This window comes from Phaenicophaeus curvirostris, chromosome 5, assembly GCF_032191515.1.
Source record: "Phaenicophaeus curvirostris isolate KB17595 chromosome 5, BPBGC_Pcur_1.0, whole genome shotgun sequence".
Taxonomy (NCBI): Eukaryota; Metazoa; Chordata; class Aves; order Cuculiformes; family Cuculidae; genus Phaenicophaeus; species Phaenicophaeus curvirostris.
The window spans coordinates 15,792,139-15,810,813 of NC_091396.1; the positions used below are offsets into that span (position 1 = coordinate 15,792,139).

At 36.8% G+C, this 18,675-nt stretch overlaps 1 protein-coding gene across 2 annotated transcripts in view; it reads left to right on the forward strand.

Annotated features, from left to right (window-relative positions):
- The window catches only part of OTOG (otogelin), a 99,620-nt gene extending 81,161 nt beyond the window's left edge, over positions 1 to 18,459 (forward strand). Inside the window, exons 40-53 of one of the 2 annotated variants that reach the window (XM_069857689.1) lie at positions 209 to 421; positions 1,173 to 1,277; positions 1,658 to 1,768; positions 3,113 to 3,214; positions 3,684 to 3,782; positions 4,491 to 4,531; positions 5,683 to 5,758; positions 6,729 to 6,907; positions 7,672 to 7,776; positions 10,175 to 10,294; positions 11,432 to 11,477; positions 12,607 to 12,681; positions 15,818 to 15,897; positions 17,180 to 18,459. In XM_069857689.1, the coding sequence (XP_069713790.1) occupies positions 209 to 421; positions 1,173 to 1,277; positions 1,658 to 1,768; positions 3,113 to 3,214; positions 3,684 to 3,782; positions 4,491 to 4,531; positions 5,683 to 5,758; positions 6,729 to 6,907; positions 7,672 to 7,776; positions 10,175 to 10,294; positions 11,432 to 11,477; positions 12,607 to 12,681; positions 15,818 to 15,897; positions 17,180 to 17,380 (1,553 nt within the window). In that variant the 3' untranslated portion in view covers positions 17,381 to 18,459. The remainder of the gene's footprint in view (positions 1 to 208; positions 422 to 1,172; positions 1,278 to 1,657; positions 1,769 to 3,112; positions 3,215 to 3,683; positions 3,783 to 4,490; positions 4,532 to 5,682; positions 5,759 to 6,728; positions 6,908 to 7,671; positions 7,777 to 10,174; positions 10,295 to 11,431; positions 11,478 to 12,606; positions 12,682 to 15,817; positions 15,898 to 17,179) is intronic. The other variant, XM_069857688.1, reaches the window with a different exon arrangement.
- The last annotated feature ends 216 nt before the right edge of the window (positions 18,460 to 18,675 follow it).

Consider the following 18,675-nt stretch of genomic DNA (forward strand, 5'->3'; position numbering starts at 1 on the left):
TGGAGGATATTGAGCGTCTTGCTTTCCCATACAAATTCAGTCTCACACTTTCTCCTCTTTCACATTTTAGTAGGGTGATGGGAATAGGTGATGCCTTTAAAACTCTGTGATTTTTATACTTCATAGTTCCACACGCACTGTGGAAGAAAATGGTGGTCAAACTTCAAGTCAAAAGGAATAACTTCTGTTTTCTGTTGTCCTGATCTAGCTTGTACAGACACCTCAGGAGCACCTCGTGCAATAGGTGAGGTCTGGGAAACTTCTTTGAGTGGATGCTGTATGCAAAAATGTATTGACAGTGAGACCATTATTCCAGTGGAGTACAACTGTTCAGATATCCAGAATTTAAACTGTCAGCGATTTGCAGAAGTCCCTTTGCTTGTTCCTAGTGATCAGACATGTTGTCCTCAGAAGATTTGTAGTAAGTATTCTTTAATGATTATGGATATAGCCCACTGGAACGTGCAGATATCTTTTCTCTGTGGTTGTCTTCCTGTTACACATCTTTTGAAGTGAATGAAATTGCTTTCATTTGAATTTACAGATTTTGTAGAAAACTGTAGAAACTTTATACTATGTGGCTCAATATCCAGTAGGGGGAGATGTAGAAGAAAGGAGCAAGGGTTATAAGGATTGAAATAGCTCTCTGTTGATTTGAATGTGAATTGTGTTTCTCTCAGCTGTACAGGCTAGTGATTTATTTTTAATATTCAAATACAAATAAATCATACAAATAATTACTAGAAGAAAGATCAGATGATTGTTTATCTGATCTATGAAGTAAGCAGTAAAAAAGAATGTAAAAGCTTTTTTGAATCCTTATTTAGCTTAGAAGGTTCATTTTCAAAAAGAAATTGCAAGCTTTTCTCGTGTTTTGACCACCTGGGATGATGTTGCAGTGAGTTTTCCACAGGAATTTTTCTGGTTTTTTTTAACATTCTCATAGGTACTCAGCTCTAGTTTAACTTTGCCTCCATGGAGAGTATTGCAAATGCTGGACATTTCTGAATATTGCCTTAGGGTTTCTTTGCTAATTTGTTGTGGGTTTCCTGTGCATGTTGTTATTTGGATATTTGGGGTACTAAAGTGCAAATACTGTATCACTGCTCTGCACAACTTATAAATGTATAACGTAGTTTAAAAATTTTTTTTCCTTTCCCTTTATGTTACAGTTTGTAATCAGAGCCTGTGTGAACCCCTAATCCCTGAATGCAATGGCTTGGAAAAGCTGGTCACTTACTACAGTGAAGAATCCTGTTGTCCCAGCTACGTTTGTGGTAGGTTTCTTCTGAAAAGGTAAAAAAGTTCACCCTGTAAAAAGACATTGAGTAAACTAAATAGATCAACTTAGAAGCAAAAAGACAGGTAGTGTAGATAACATCGTTAGTATGGCCATTTACAAAATCCTCTTTCATCTAAAAGCTCAGGGTTGGTCTGTGCCTCAATTTGAGCAGATATAACGATGAAGTGATTGTGCATTTTAATGATCAGTTGAGAATGTATCTTTGCTCTCTTGTGATATAAAGGAAAAGTTTTTCTGAAGTGTCTTGTAGTATTTCTCTGCTCTGCACTGCTGCTGTCTCTTAGGGATGTAGCATAACAAAAGAGGAATGCCATACTTCATATGAAGAAATACATCTGTTGTGTTCTTTTGCAGAGTGTGATCCAGCAAAATGTGAACCAATGGAGCATATGCCAAGCTGTCAAGAAGATCAAACGCTAATTGCTGCTCGGGTGGAGAGTACCTGCTGCATTTCTTATATATGTGGTGCAGTATCCTGGCTAGTTGAGACCATAAGTGTTTTTGCATATGCAATGATGTCTCCTATTATCTTAAGACTCCTTGTACTTCCTTTAGCTGTCCCAACATAGTAACGCTTGCAATTGTTTAAAAAAATGGGCATTAAGTTTATAAAAATCAAGGAACGGCAATACCCATCAAGAGTCACAAACCAGCTTTGTGCAACTGAGTGGTATTCTTAGGTTCTGTAGAGGAGCTGCGGTGGAGTTCAGTTCTTTTGGTGTTTGGCCTTTAATAACTTAATTCAGTAATGAAATTGCACTTTTGTCATGAGTAGAAGAGTTCCAATGTTACCATATGGTTGTTTTCTGTATGATAATAATGCAATAATGAGGTCCTATTGAATTTATTTTTACACATAGATATCTGTGAATCAAAAGCTGAGTCATCTTGATTAGGTCTTTTATATGCAAAAATTTGAGCGTTAATAGAAAACTTGAATTACATTTCCATTATTTACAGTAATAGAGGGCCAAAGGGGTCCTACAGGAAAGCTCAGAAGGGGCTTTTTATCAGGGAGTCATAGGACAAATGGTAATGATTTTAAGCTGAAAGAGGATAGATTTGGATTAGATATTAGGAAGAAATTTTTTACTGTGAATGTGGTGATGCACTAGAACAAGTCGCCCAGAGATGTCATGGATGCCCCCTCCCCGGACTTGTTCAGGGTCAGGTTGGATGGATCTTTCAGCAACGTGAATGAGTGGAGGGTGTCTTTACCCATGGCAGGGGGATTGGAACTCGGGAATCTTTAATGTCTCTTCCAACCCAAACAATTCTATGATTCCATGATTCATTCTATGTGCTGTGTTTGGCTCTTCTCACTGTCTGCATATCATCTTTCTGTCTCTTTTTTGATATAATGAGTCTTCACATTGTATGTATCAAAAGTTACCTATTGTAGTTTTCATATGTGTTCAAGAGGGAGGATAACATTAGCATCATAGCAAATGCTCTTTATTTTGGGGTGAAAAAGCTTATTACTTGGGCAGAGGAGCATTCCTGAATGCAACAGAGTAATTTGGTAGGAAGAAAATGTAGCAAAATATTTCGTAACAGAAAGGGAGAGAAAATCTTATTTGTTTTGATCTGACTCACAATGTATTCGTTCTTTATAGCATGGGGCAAAGGAAAGGCAAGCTTCACTGGAAATTAGCCTCTTGTGTAAGGACTATAGGGAGTAGATGCATAGTACCTCTGTTCTCTTTCATATGGTTCTGTGAGAAACTTATGGGCTGGTTTCCTAGGCAACAGTAAAATTTCTTCCTATGTTTACTTCAAATAATGCTTTCAAATAATTGTTTTCTTCAGCATGTGGGGCTTGCTCTGATCAAATACCCAAATGTCAAGAAGGAGAAGTTCTTATTGTGGCTGGCAACACTACAGAGAGGTGTTGCCCTACGTACCAGTGTCGTAAGTTTGACTTGATTTTTATATTTTAAGTAATAGATAACATGTCAAATTTGGTAATGTGGACATTCAGTGCCAAAAATGGTGGATTAGACGTACAGCTCCACGTGTGTGTATAACCAAGCTATCATTTGTAGTCCTGAACAAATAGTCTTTACTTCTAAAACTTCATGTGCCCAAAGCTTTATCTGAATATCTGTATCATGGAAACAAATCAGTAATTTCTGGGCCTAAATTCTGGAGACTGAAACCTGTTTTAAATATTTACCTTGAGTACTTGTACTCCATACTGCTATTATCGGATGGCTAGTGATTACATTTAAATTATTAGTCTTTTCAAGTAAGATATTTTCTAAAATATTCTATTATCATCTATTATTAAGAAGTCATTTACCATCTCATGATTTCATATTTCCATTCACCAAAATATGACAAACTTGTGTTTATTGGACTTTCTTTTCCTTGATTTTAGTTTGTGAAACACATCGGTGTCCTGAATTCAAATGTATGCTAGGCATGTCTTTGATACAGGTGTGGAGCCCAGAGAAGTGCTGCCCCTTTCAGACATGTGGTAAAATAACTTATTTTCATTTTAGTTGTCTTAGTAAGTAAGACTCTTAACAAGAGCTTTGGCCTTTTGGGTTCAAGTCTGGTTTAAGCCAGCTGTACCATTGTAGTCTTGTCATGAACAAGTGATACAGAAAAGTCATCTCACGGTACAGAACTTCTTAATCTGTTTGTTTTGGTTTTTTGTTACTTCGCAAGGGTGATCATACACTGTAGCATTTACCTGCAAACAGGGTGACTTGTCATCTTGAAAATTTTGTAAAAGCTAGTAAATTATTTATGGCTTTTAAAATAAGGTTGAGTTCACAGTTCAGGAATTTGCCAGTTTATGAAGATGGTAGTATATCATACATCTCTTTGTGATGCCTTAAAACAATTCTCTGTTGTTTTATATTGATTATAATGATTGTCATTACTGCAAGAAGGCTAGTGGCTAGAATGATCATCTCTTGATGATCGGGTGGACTGCAGTTGATACAATGCTGTAAATCGTAATAAGTAAAAGTGGTCAAAGAAGCTCATAATAGTTGTCAAGATGGAACAGAAATTTAACATGATTCTGGTCTCCCCAGACAGGTATATTTCAAAAATTTCACCAGAACTTCAGTGATCACTTGTATATCTAGAATTTCTATTCTTTCTGATGCTCTATTTTAAGCAAATGGCATACAACTTTCTAAACTATTGTTTCTGTAATTTTATTTTGTTTTAGAATGTGCCTGTGAAACGATCCCCAAGCCTCAGTGCAAACTGGTATGAAATTATTCTTTGTCAGTACTTAGTATTCTTTTATTAATTTCTCAATATATCTAATTATTAGTATCTCACTAATAGTTTCATCAGTGAAATATGAAATGCCATGTCATTCTCTCTTTTTAAAAATTGCTTTGCAAAAAGTTATATCCATTTATAAGAATTCAGTTAGATTTAAATGTATTTCAGAACAGAATGGCCATATAGCATTGTTATTTTTAGAGTCTTTTATGACCTTATGCTGCCCTGAAGTATTTGTGGAGTGGAACTGCTTTCATGCATGCAAGGATAAAATTTTGTTTTAAAACTGTCAGAACAAATTACTTGAAAGCAGTAGTGTTTTACTACTATTACTTGTTAATATTATTTGTTACAGTGTATTTGTTAACATACATCATGTGCTCAGACTGCTGACTAAGCAGAACTTTTCATTGTGACTTGCTCTGCATTACAAATATGCTTCTTAGCATTGCTGGGTTAGGTTCTCAGTCAGTACTGGGCATGCTTTGGTTCTGCTTGTCATTATTTTATCCGGAAAATAGTATTGCAAAGGGAATAGTTTATAAAAAATATAATTTGGAGTCCTAGGAAGGAACTGGGAAATAGTACTAATTTTCTATAGAGGAACTTCAAAATGCTTTGTAAATAAGGTTGTTGTTAGTACTCTCATTGCATTTGTGAAGAAACTTGGGTATAAGATATCAGGACTCGCAGAAAACTGGGAGAAAAGTCTTAATATACATATGTGTAAACAATAAATGGCAAAAATAAATATTACATCTCTGCTATTTTGATACTATTTATATTCATTAAGTTGTTCCATGAAAGTATACACTCCACACAGCATGGAGATTTCTGTACAAAGGCAAGGCATTGCATTTCATTGTTGGCCTGCCTTAGTCTTTTCTGCCCTAAATACCTGCTGTACTGAAACCAACAACCATTCCTGGTTTTCAGGTGTAAAAAAAATTTCCCATTTGCTTATATTTACAAAATTAAATGTTCCTGTGGTTGATGAAAGTGTATTCAAATCAGGGGCAAAAGATGCTGCTACTCAAATCCTCGAGGAATGGTGTTTAAAAGAAAAGATTGTACAGATAAGAAAACACTGCTGTTCCATTTCTCTTTTTTTTCTTCTTTTATACATTTAGGGGCAGAAACTTCAGATAGATGAACAGTTTCAGAACAGTACAGAAAATATCTGTAACTGTGTTAAGTACAAATGTGGTAAGTCAGCAAATAACTTAATTCAGAGAAATACCCTTTTGAGTGCTAAAGTAATTTTAAATCAGATGTTAACTTTGAACATGGTACTGAGGAGGGAGGAAAAATCTGACTGACATAATTCATAAATGGTGTAAGAAAATATAAGAAAATGGGACCCCTTAGGAAATATTTGGTTGATTATGGCCTGTCCTTGTATTCTCTTAACTCCTACATTAGCAGGTCTGTGCAGTGCAATAGCAGATAGTTTGGGGAAAGTTGGGTGGTGTTGACTAAGCAGCCTGTATGTTGTTGAGCTGGACTAAAGACTCCAGAAAGAAACTAAAACACACACTCAGTATCTGCTTAAACAGAAGTTCCACTAACCCCATGACGAGACTGTCAGGAGTAGGTTGACATGTTTATGTGCTTTACAAGATCAAGGGCAGCATTCAGCACCATGCAAATTTGTGTTAGGACATGCCCAACAGCATCTGTGAAAACTCTCTAAAATAAATATATATATAAAAAGGGCTATAAAAAAATAATTCCTGTGGGTCACCCTGCTGGCCAATAGAGTTGGGATTGTCCTTGCCTAGATGTCTACAATGAAGACGTATACTTCTGAGCTAATTATCCCCTGGGTTCTAGAGTAATCAGTAGGGAAAACCAAATATTTCTTAGGTACATCTCTTAGGCTTACAAAACATATCAGATGAAAAAGCCTGCACTGCCATTTTGGTGGTGCAACTAATAGAATATTACATATTTATTTATTAGGTTTCATGTGTGGTTGTATTTGAAATAGTTTGGTGATTCTAGTGAAATATTAAACTGCTATTAGCAGTTTATAGTTGAAAACCTGACCCATAATTCCTAAAGAGGTAGAGTAGATTTTCCCATTCCTGTTTTACTGTTTGAAACGTTTTTTAATGGAGTTTTGCTATCAAGCTGGTTGTGCTGAGTATGCTGTTTATTTTATGTTTTCTTGTAGTGAGAGACAAAGTTTGCCTGAGTAATGAGAGAGGTGTGCTGCTTCCTGGACAGAAAATTGTGGAACATGGTGCAGATGGTGTTTGCCGCATTTCTTATTGTACAAATGTTATTGATCCCTCCACTAAATACTACAGAATAAACACATCCTCAATAGACTGTGCTGTCAAGTGCAAAGCTGTAAGAAATTCCAAATTTTACATGTGCATATTGTGACTTAATTACATTTCATTGGGTTTTGTTGACTAGATTACAGTCATAGGAACAAGCAAGTAACTTTGAGATCCCCCTGTAATGATGTGATTCCACACTTCTGATAGCAGTTTACAAAAGTCTCATTTCCTTCACTTTTTTCTCCCCTATGTAAATCGTATACAAACCAATGCTTATAGCATACTACCACCTTGCATCTTTGTGTAACTTTAGCTGCATTATGTGCAAACTCTTACAAATTCCTGGCAGATGTTGGCTCAATGAGAACTTGGAAGACAATAAGTATAAATAGAAGAATAATTCTAAATTAGATGAAAACAGCTTTATAAAATAAGCAAAGGATGTTTTATCTTTTTACCACGTATGATACATTACCATGAGAATATTATATGGATTATTTTTTCTAATTATGTACTTACTTGATGTCTAGTGTGTAAAAAGCCAAAATTTCAATGGATCTTGAATCAGTCTTGTCAGACTTACATTTGAAAATGATAGAGAGATGGGTTCATTTTCTCAGAGTTGGAACCTCTCCTTACTTCAAGATGACAGGTATTTTGTAGAAGCTTCTTGAATGTAGGATGTGTACAAATGTAAGCTATGAGGTTTAGAAAGTTATTTAAAAGCCATACCTAAAATCAAATACATTAAAAAAATCTGCCCATTACAATAGGAAAATATTGAGCTGCAAGATGGTCTCATACAAGGAATAATCTATTTGCTTTTGGCAGAACCAAGTCTATCAGCCTCCAAAAGATTTAACAACTTGCTGTGGTAGCTGTAAGAACTTGTCTTGTCTCTACACTTTCAGCAATGGCACAATTTCTAATTTTAAGGTAAGTTTATGCATACCTTATTCCCTCAAAATATTTAGAAGTAAACAAAAATATTATGAGATGCTGTACGCACATTGCCTTATAGCATGTGCAAAGAAGAGCCTTAATTGGCCAAATACTCGGAATAGTTTTGCATTCTCTCTGGTGACCAATGAGAGGACCCAAGGGAAAGGCAGAACTATGTCCCAGGGAAGTTTAGGTTGGATATTAGGAAAAGGTTCTTCATTGAGAGGGTGATGGAGCACTGGAACAGGCTCCTCAGGGAAGCAGTCATGGTGCCAAGCCTGACAATATTCCAGAAGCATTTGGACAACACCCTTGGACTCACGGTGTGAATTTTGTGGCTGTCCTGTGCAGCAACTCAGTGATCGTTGTGGGTCCCATCCAGCTCAGGACATTCTATGATTACGGGATTAATTTATTGGAGAGTCAATCATGTACCTGTCTACAAAGATTAAGGGGCTTTTGATATATCAGAGAATTATCTTCAACTTGACTCTTTTAGAACCTGCTTAATGGTATATATTTAATGGACTGCTAAGTTCTGTACTTATGCAGAACTTTAATATGCATCTAAATTATATTTTGCTATAAGTATTACTTTTGATTAAGACAAGATCATAGAATCATAGAATCATTTGTGTTGGAAGGGTCCTTAAAGATCTAGTTCCAAACCCCTGCCATGGGCAGGTCCATCTCACTCAATCAGGCTGCCCAAGGTCCCATCCAACCTGGCCTTGAACACCTCCAGGGATGGGGCAGCCACAACTTCCCTTGGTAACCTGTGCCAGTGTCTCACCACTCTCATGGTGAAGAAATTCTTATATCAAGCCTAAATCTGCCCCTCTCCAGTTTATACCTGTTCCCCCTCATCCAATCACCACAAACATTTATGAATAGTCTCTCTCCAGCTTTCCTGTAGGCCCCTTTCAGGTACTGGAAGTTGCTGTAAAATCTCCTCGGAGCCTTCTCTTCTCCAGGGTGAACAAGCCCAACTCTCTCAGCCTGTCCTCATACAGGAGGTGCTCCAGCCCTCTAATAATCTTTGTAGACCTCCTCTGAACCTGTTCTAACAGTTCCATATCCTTCTTACGTTGAGGATTCCAGAACTGGACATGGTATTCCAGATGAGGTCTCACAAGAGAGGAGTAGAGGGGCAGAATCACCTCCCTTGACCTGCTGGCCACACTTCTTTTGATGCAGCACAGGATATGGTTGGTCTTCTGGGCTGCGAGCGCACATTGCCAGCTCATGTCGAGCTTCTCATTGACCAGCACCCCCAAGTCCTTCTCTGCAGGACAGCTCTCAATCACTTCATCCCCCATTGTGTACTGAAATTGGGGATTGCCCTGACCCAGGTATAGGACCTTGCACCTGTCCCTGTTGAACATCATGAGGTTCTCAGAGGCCCACTTCTCTAGCCTGTCCAGATCTCTCTGGATGACATCTCGTCCTTCCGGTGTGGTAACTATACCACTCAGCTTTGAGTCATCTGTAACTTGCTGAGAGCACACTCAATCTCACTGTCAATATCGTGATGAAAATATTAAACAGCACTGGTCCCAGTATGGACCACTGAGGGACACCACTTGTCACAGATATCCAGCTGGACTTTGAGCTGTTGACCACTACTCTTTGAATATGACCATCCAACCAGTTTCTTATCCACCGTACTGTCTACACATCAAATCCATATCTCTCCAATTTAAAGAGAAGGGTGTTGTGTGGGACTGTGTCAGAGGCTTTACAGAAGTCTAAGTTGGTCATACAGGACTTGGCCCTAGTGAAGCCGTGCTGGCTGCCATTAATCACCTCCATGTCCTCCATGTGCTTTAGCATAGCTTCTAGGAGGATCTGTTCCATGATTTTCCCAGGCACAGAGGTGAGGCAGACAGATCGGTAGTTCCCAGGGTCATCTTTTCTACCCTTTTTAAAAGTGAGGACAGCGTTACCCTTCTTCCAGTCACCAGGGACTTCTGATTGCCATGACTTTTCAAATATCATGGAGAATGGCTTGGCAACTACATCTGCCAATTCCCTCAGGACGCTGGGATGCATCTCATCTGGTCCCATGGACTTATAAATGTTCAGGTTCCTCAGGTGATCATGAACCTGATCGTCCTCTACAGTGGGAGGGGTTTACCCCTCTGTTCACCATCTTGCTGTCCCAGGACCCAGGAGTGATAAGGAGAGCGGTTACCAGTAAAGACTGAGGCAAAAAATTAAGTGCCTCTACTTTCTTCTCATCTGTTGATATGAGGTCACCATTCCCAACCATTAGTGGGAGCATGTGCTTCTTGACCTGACTTTCACATTTAAAGGAATTGGATTATAAGTGCTTATAATACTGTTTTTGCAGAGTTGCTTAGTAAAGTTTCTGTTTTGCAATTTTTAACAGCCTGGTGCTGTCTGGATTTCAAACTGTATCAGATATGAATGCACTAGCACAGAAGCAGGACCGATTCTGGTTTCCTCTTCAGTTGGCTGCCCACCCTTTAATGAAACTGAATGTATAAAGGTTAGTGTTGAATGCGTTGCATCCTAGCTATCATTTATGTTTGCATGAAAAGACTGATAACAAAAGACATCTGTACCTCAAGAAGGGAGAAATTATAAATTCTTGCAATGCCTGCATTTTTGAAGGCTGAAAGCTGTATACACACAGTCTGCCAGCACACAGTCAGTCCAGTTCCCCAGACGGAGAGGGCTATTCTCAGAAAATATGGTGTTTTTTAATTGAGGCTTTTAATACCAAACTAGACCTCATACACTTGTCTGAATTTGGATACTTTTCTAGGTTGGAATTCTCCTTTCTGATTTTCTGTGTACAGCAATTTGATTCATCACAGTGGTCAAAAATATTGAAGAAAAGGAAAGATTGAATATCAGGAAATTTTTTTCTACAGTAAGACATAGGTGTTTGTGGGCTAGTTTTGCAGCAGAAGCAAATGCTCTGCTTGAATTTGCAAAATGAGATTAGACTAAGTGCCAGAAATGTATGCAGGGAGCAATCTCGTATTCCTTTCTGTAATTCTACATTTATATATGGGTGGAAGGATACTTACCTTAATGAATGCTGGTACACAAGCAGGGAATGGTCCTAAAGGAACTAGGTAGCTGTAATTCTTCCATGCAGATAACCATGGATTTGTTCTTCAGAGAGATTCTCAGTTACATAGCTGGTGAAAGGCTTTTTGCTGTTCCAAGCAAACTAAAAAAGTTAAGGCTGAAGACAGCCGTGACTCTTCACTATGGGAGGGGTATAGCTTCTCATTTAGATGAGATTTCTTCCTGCACTGAGATCAGAATCATGGGTTTTGTCATTGTCAATATGGCCTCTACAAAAAGTCAGAGGTTTACTCGAAGTAACATGTGATGAAGCCAGACTTAACATGGGCATTTCCTCTCCAAATGTGTCATTTTGATGGCTGGTGATGCATAGTGACATTCAGTGACAACCACTTTGTACTCACCTGTGCTAAAACTGTGAAGTTAGATCATTCATAACCAAACCTTCATCCATTCACCAGAGCATTGTGTTTGCCTGAATTAACGTTGCAGCGATTCATCTGGAATGTATTTATAATAGTACAGATATATGGAAATGAATGTTTGAAAAAAGCAAGCTTTTTCTCTTTATTTCTTTCTTGGTCAGGTTGGAGGCTATGTTGTACCGTTCTTAGAAGGATGCTGTAAAACATGTAAGTGATGAATGACACTTCCTGCCTCACAAATCTGATTTGTTGTTACTTTAGACATAAGGTTGATTCTTCCCTGCTTGATTTGCTGATCTCAAAACCCATACTTTTCCCAGTCTTACTCGTGTGAATACCAGTGAAATAAGTGGAGTTCTATCAGAGAAGGTAGTTTAACATTGAAGGGTTTACTCCACTGATAGTGATTGTGGCTGGACAAGTCACTAAAATTGTTACCTTGAGTATTTTGTAGTTCTTATGTAAAACTCCTCAAAATATGAGTTGCTGCATTTAGTATAATAAAAGGCACTGTGTTTTGGAAGGCACCTTAAGACATGCTTCGTCTACATTTGTATCTTCGTATTTGGTTAAAATGAAGATTAATCTATGCAGTTTGTAAGATAATGCTGTAAATAATTAACTGGTTGTAATATAGTTTTAGGTTCCATTGACAGACATTGTTCAGAAGCTTTCAGGCAATATCTTTTAAAAGAACTTACAATTAAAAAAAAATCCTCCCTTACTTGATTACCAAGAAAGGTTTTGAGAGCTAATAAAGGTTCTCTCGAAAAAAATAGAATAAAAAATTCTATACAGAAAAAATTCCATCTACAAAAATTCTTAATATACATCAAGAGCTAAGTTGATCTTTTATTAATACAGTGGTACATAGCTGACACACTTTGGCTGATTTAATTAAGAAAGTGGGATATATATTGCCAACTGGGAGATATCTTTTTGGTGTTATTACGATTTGTAGTACAAATGTCATTGAAACTACTATTATACTATTTCTTTCTTGTAGCTCCAAAAGACAATTTAAATTTAGGGTATCAGATTGTTTTAGTTAAATCAATCTAGATCAAATGCTTCCTGGTTTTGATGTTAGGCCTAGTAATACCGGGACATGGTCCTGAGCTGCTGGCACAGTGGTCCCTGCTTGCGGTGGGAGGTAGGACCAGATGACCTCTAAAGGTCCCTTCCAACCTCAGCCATTCTGTGATCCTGTGATATACAGTTCTAAGTTTGAATTATTTTCTCAAATATGCTGGAATCTAGTAACTCCAAAGTGTTTCATGCTGATAGGGAGTCCTCTGTAACATGTACTCTGTTCAACATGTGATATTCTTACCAGGTTCTTCAGTGTCAATGTTCCTCCCATTCCCTGTTAGCCCAGTCACTCCTACAGCCTATGCTAGCTGTTACACAGGTACATTTTCCTGGAAATAAGTAGGACCAACCCAAACAGAATCATTGTTGATTTCCAACAATGTACTCCCTGATAGGAGCATCAGGCTTTACGTTACCCAATTATGCCAAAAGCTGCAGTGTAGTATAACTGCTCATGGTTCAGAGTGGCTCACGTTTTGGTTTTGTTTTGTATTTCATTTTGCACTGTGTGGGCGGTGCATTGTTGTTAGCCAACAATGTACTGTTGGTAGTAAGCATTTGCATAGTCTTTGGCTTGCTGCATGTGTAAGATTGCTATGTTTAAAAATGTAAGCTAATTCCAGTATGTTTACAGTGCTGCAGAACATAGAGACTAATGGCTTTGCTTGTTAAAGCTTATAACAAAACAACATTTTGGCGGATGATGTATCATACACTTTTCCTTCCATTGGCATACACAGCAGAAACACATTATTCCTTTCCCACTCATAGTTAGGACAGTGTACTGAAAATAGCAAGCCTGTGTTTACTCCGTGGAAACTGGAGATTATGCTTTTTAGTAGACTGTGATATTTTTTTTTAATGTATGACATGGTATGAATGCAATTGTTTTGGCATTTACTGCTGTGCCTTGATTAACAACGGTATATGATTCTGATCAGTGTGTCATTAAGTGAGTTGATGCACACACCTGACCTGATATAACCTACGCTAAGCTAACTGAAACTCAAGTACCCTAACGTAACCTAATAGTAGTGTAGCACATGCATCGCATAAGTTAATAATAATTACTGAAATACAGTAATAATAATACATCAATATCAATACAGTAATACTGTAATGATAATAATACTGTAATGTACTGTACTTACCAACAGCATCATGGAGCTGAAGTTTCCTATCTTCTCTTGTCTTGCAAAGTGAAGCAGAGGGGTTGTTTAAGAACTCAGTGCCATCGCAATAGAGGATACCTTCAAAATAATTTATATAAATTTAATATAGTCCTGTACTGTATTATGCTGCAAAATTTATTTTCTCATTGGTTCTGTCAAACCTAGGTCATGGCCAGTTTTAATAATGCTTTTTCCTTCCTTGTGTTGCTTTATCACTTTTTCTTTTGTTTCCAGGTCTATTACCTTCCTTTGCTTCTTAGGAGCACTTGTAGAAGCTGACTACTGTTGTTTGAGGGCCACATTGAATGAAAATAGGACTTTTTTTTTTTAATATATATATATAAAATAACGTTCTCTCAAGAGAACGTTATCGCGACTGCTTTTGTTTATATACTCTGTGTTGTTTACATCTCTATGGAAGAGGGCTTCATAGGGAGGCAAGACAGTATTTTGTGAAAACATCTCTTTTTCTGTAAAAGAAATGATGTTGTCTGTGATTTGTACATCCTTCATTAAATTACACTCACAAGACTAGGAGTACAACACTGAAATCTATATTACTGTTCCATATTGACATCACTTTAAATGACAAACGTGTTATGACTCAACCCAAAAACCAAGCAAGGATTTTCAACTGTACAGACAGTGAAAAAAGATCTTCTTACAACATTACACATTATAAGACACTCACATGTTTTGTAAGGTTATTCATGGAAAAGTACATTGTGTTGCAGAGCGCATTAGAAGTGATGAGACATTAAAGTACATACATGGAAATACATTGTGCATTTATTTCTTTGAGATATGATGTACCTTGACTATAGCTTGGATGAAGTCATAGCCACAACTGCGCTGAATTCTACATCCTACACACCATCTATAATGTAAAAGACGAAAGGACAGAAATAGGACCATAAGAAATGTGAAATGATGGTGAGTTTTTTATTTACAAAAACAATTTATTTTTTCTTCATTTCTTGACTTACTTTTCCCTAAGCAAATATGATTTAATGATATTCAAGCAGTAGCCAGCCATTTCTGACTGTAGATTTTTATTTGCTTCCAAGAAGATTCATTGCTCTCCTTTGTTTCCTATTCCAGAACCCCCTGCTATGTCTAGAAACAGTCACAGGCTTCTATGTATTTAAAAAAAAACCAACAAACCACAACACAGAAAATGCTTCTCTTTCAGAAGCTTTATTACCTGGTTTGACAGCAATTAGAGCAGGAAATTGTACATCACACATCAAAATGTAATAAGCCTCTGTCATGGTTCAGTATTAGGTACTGGTCAAAGCAATGAGTTTTACATTGTCCTTGCTTTTCTGGAGCTAACATTAATCACATTTTGTCAACATCTTTGGATTTCTTGGCTAAAAGAAAATGCCATTCTGTAAGTGGAGAGTCATGTGGGACTGCGTCACAGTGTACAAAATCTTCTGTGAAACTGCGGAAGCTGTTAGAATGGACTGAACTATTCATTTCTCTTACAGATCTGCAATGTGATGTAATTTCTTCAGCATAGAGAGGATCATCATAAGAAGATACTGTATTTTCTCATCTCTTAACAACTGAACTTTATACTGAACTTCTTCGCTTTTCTTCAATTGTTCAGGATTCCCTTCTTAAATTAAGCTTAACCCTTTATGTCATGTCATGTCATATTTCCTATTTTATTTCATCCATATACTCTGTAAATACTTCTGTGAGAAAAAAATGTGGAAATAATGCAAATGAAAATGTAAATAAAAAAATATTTTGTTCACTGTTGTTCTTTCTCTTATTTAATAAAAACATACAGAAATGTAAAATCTCCTGAAGCTCTATTCTTCATCAGATCCTGCTGCTAAGTGTTTATTTTAAACTTTGTTAATGCCACTGGAATGCAATTGCTGCTATTAAAGTTTGTTACAGTTATTTCATAGAAAATGCATTTTATGCATTATTAACAACCATTCTCGTAGGAGTGGCTGATCAATTTTACAACATTTTTTTAAAGACAATAGCCTTACTCTTAGAAGTCTTCTGAGTGAAGAATGAACCTTTTATAACTGTTATCAAAGATACAAGGAGACAGATAACTTCTAATGCATGAAATAGAATAGTTTTTAAAGTGATACAATACATAGCAAATGCCACTTTTCCAAAGTTTTGTATATGTAGTGATGTACTGGGTATTTTCTTTTTGTGTCTTGTGATCCTATAGAACATTCAGGAATGTTCTTGTCTCTGAAATGTTTAGAATTTTGAGCTGATATTTTTCAATCAATGCCCATTTTACAGGTAAGGAAGATGGAAAATTCTGTAAAAAGGTGACTGTTAGGATGACTATCCGCAAGAATGACTGCAGGAGTAACACACCAGTAAGTGAATAATTACCACTATTTCTTGTAATAGAAGGAGGAAAATACAAGAAATAAAAAGAAGGAAGAAAGAAAACACAAATTCCACGGGGCTATTGTCTGTGTCTTTCTCTCACAGAGACAGAGGTTTCTGTGTTTCATAGAGCTGTTACAATGTTTCCCTACATTCTCAGCAATCTTCTGCTCAAATAAGAAAAAGGGGGATGCGACTTCTGCTTTTGCATTTAGGCACATGTTGGTTCCATGCAAATCCAGGGTCTCAGTTCACCCTATAGTGCAATTATTGTATGCAAATTAAATTTGATATAACTGAATCTTGATCTACTACAGTTAAAATGGCTGCAAATGTGCTTAATTTCCCATCTGCTTAAGGAAAGTATTTAAATGCCAGCTTCATGAAGAGGGGAATCTTGGATCCTGAAGGTTTTTGTTTTAGACAGCAGCGTGAGCATGCTGTGAAATGCATAGGGCTAATGAGGCACTATCTGTGTGTCTACTGAAGGATTTACTGTAGGAGGACACCAACAATGTCCTCCTGGGCCGTAAGGCAGTGTGAGCAGTGGCAAGGGCGCAGACAGATGTCTGGTTTGAGATGTGTAAGAGCGCCTGGAAAAGCTGCAATAAGAGTATAGGGAAACAGCTGTAACATCTAAAATGACTCTGAGAGTATGTTTGGTAGAGTGAATTGTTAGGCAGCCGAGAAATTTAGTCTCAGTGTCTCATTGAACAGAAATGCAAATCCTGACTATTAAACTTGAAAACATTATCAGTTTCTATGACTGTTTCTGTTACAGTCTGTATTACGGTTTTGGTATCATCAATAATAATTCCCCTTGGCTTCCCAAAGGATTGATTTGTTATATTCCTCCTTGCTGGTACCAGTATAGCAACACTGCATCAGTGTATCACTGGAATGGATACTGTAGGGAGTTGTAGATAGAAAATTTGGTGCTATGTTCAAGCCAAAGTTATTACGTTGTTATGAATACTTTAAAAATTCAAAACTGAAATTGTTTCTTTGTGAAACAAAGCAAAAATCTGACAGGAAAATCTTCATTAGTCTCTGTAAGATAAAAATCAAGACCTATCTGGGCAATGTAACTCAGAGTTTATTACTCAGACATAGTGGGAGTTCATAAGGTGCTAGAGGAAATACCTCCAAATTTTTCGTTGCTTTGCCATTAGATTTGGGTACCTAATGTCTTTGAAGTTTCCTAGAGAACTCCTAACTTTACTTCCTAGCTTCTTCCATTTGCTGATTATTCTTCGTGTTTGTTACCAGGTGAACATTGTTTCATGTGATGGGAAGTGCCCATCTGCAAGCATTTACAACTACAACATCAACACATACGCAAGATTCTGCAAATGCTGCAGGGAGCTCGGACTACAGAAGCGAACTGTGCAATTGTATTGCACCAGTAATTCAACCTGGGTCAGCTATTCGGTCCAAGAGCCTACAGATTGTTCTTGCCAATGGTCTTAAAAAAAAAAAAAAAAAAAGTAAAAGGGAAGAAAACAGCAAGCCCAGCTGTTCCCAGCATAAGATAATTTGAATAGTTCCTCTATTAAAAATACAATGCCCAATTCACTGAAGTTTACCAGTTTAATGCTAAAAGATAAAAGAACAAAAATACTTTTGGACTCTTCTAAATTTATGAAGAATGGTTTTGCATCATTAGTATTGTGTTTTCTTTCCATGTTCATTCACAGGGATTGTTTTAAAAGTTCTTATGGTATGTGCCAACTTAAAAGGTGAAGAGATTTACATTAGAGAGACCACAAGAGAAGGTGGTTCTGGAAGTCTGGCCCACTCTTTGTAAGGCACCCGTTCCTGTTCTAAGTCATCGACCAGCTTATCTGACAGCAGTTCACTGTTGAATTAATTGCAGTTGTGCAAGTACATTCAGTGTCTACTAAGAAAAACTGGACAGCATGAGAGGAATTTTCAGTTTAAATCATATTCCTATTGCAAAGTAGAGTATGTATGAGAAATTCAATTAAAGATTTTTTTTGTTAGTTTTTCTTGTTCAGGGAAATGTCGTCAATATTCATAACTGTGCGTAGTATTCCCTGGTCATAATTTCAGTTTTTCTAGAGTATTTTATATTGTAGTGAAAAGCATTATGGCAAACATGTAATGTATGGAACAGATAGACTGGTTTTAGGTAATCTAGATTAGTCCTTGGTAGTTGCTTTATCTTTCTGCTAAACAGTATGACTTAAACTGAAAACACAAAGATTTAACAAATGAAAGCCGTTTTACATTCCTTTATATAGATATCTCTTAAATTTGGCTTATGAAATTCACCATGCTTGAACTATTCCTTTAGGAGAATGAACTTACTTTAATGCTAATTTTAAAGATGTGAAAATTCATTAGGAAAAAGAAAACCAGGATTCTCTATCTGTCTAAAACAAAAATAAAGTTGAAAATCTTTGTCACCAGTACAGTAGAATATAACTTTTTCTGGCAAATGTTTGATATTGAAAATGTACAGTTGTAAGGTTTGAAATTTCAAAACCAATTTTGCTTATAAACTTGAACACTTAACATTTTGTTGTAATGAACAATGGATTTTGTTGTAATTCTTTTCTCCTCTAAGCTAATGTTGCAGTTCTATTATTTTCCAACAAATGCCACCAAAATTCATCAAAAATCCAGTAGCTTGTAGATTAAAACTGTAGACAGCACATAGTGATACGCTTGAGATTCTATAATAGAAACTAGACCTCAGCATAACTTCTTATAAAGCTGCTTGTCTGCAGTTAATCCAAAGA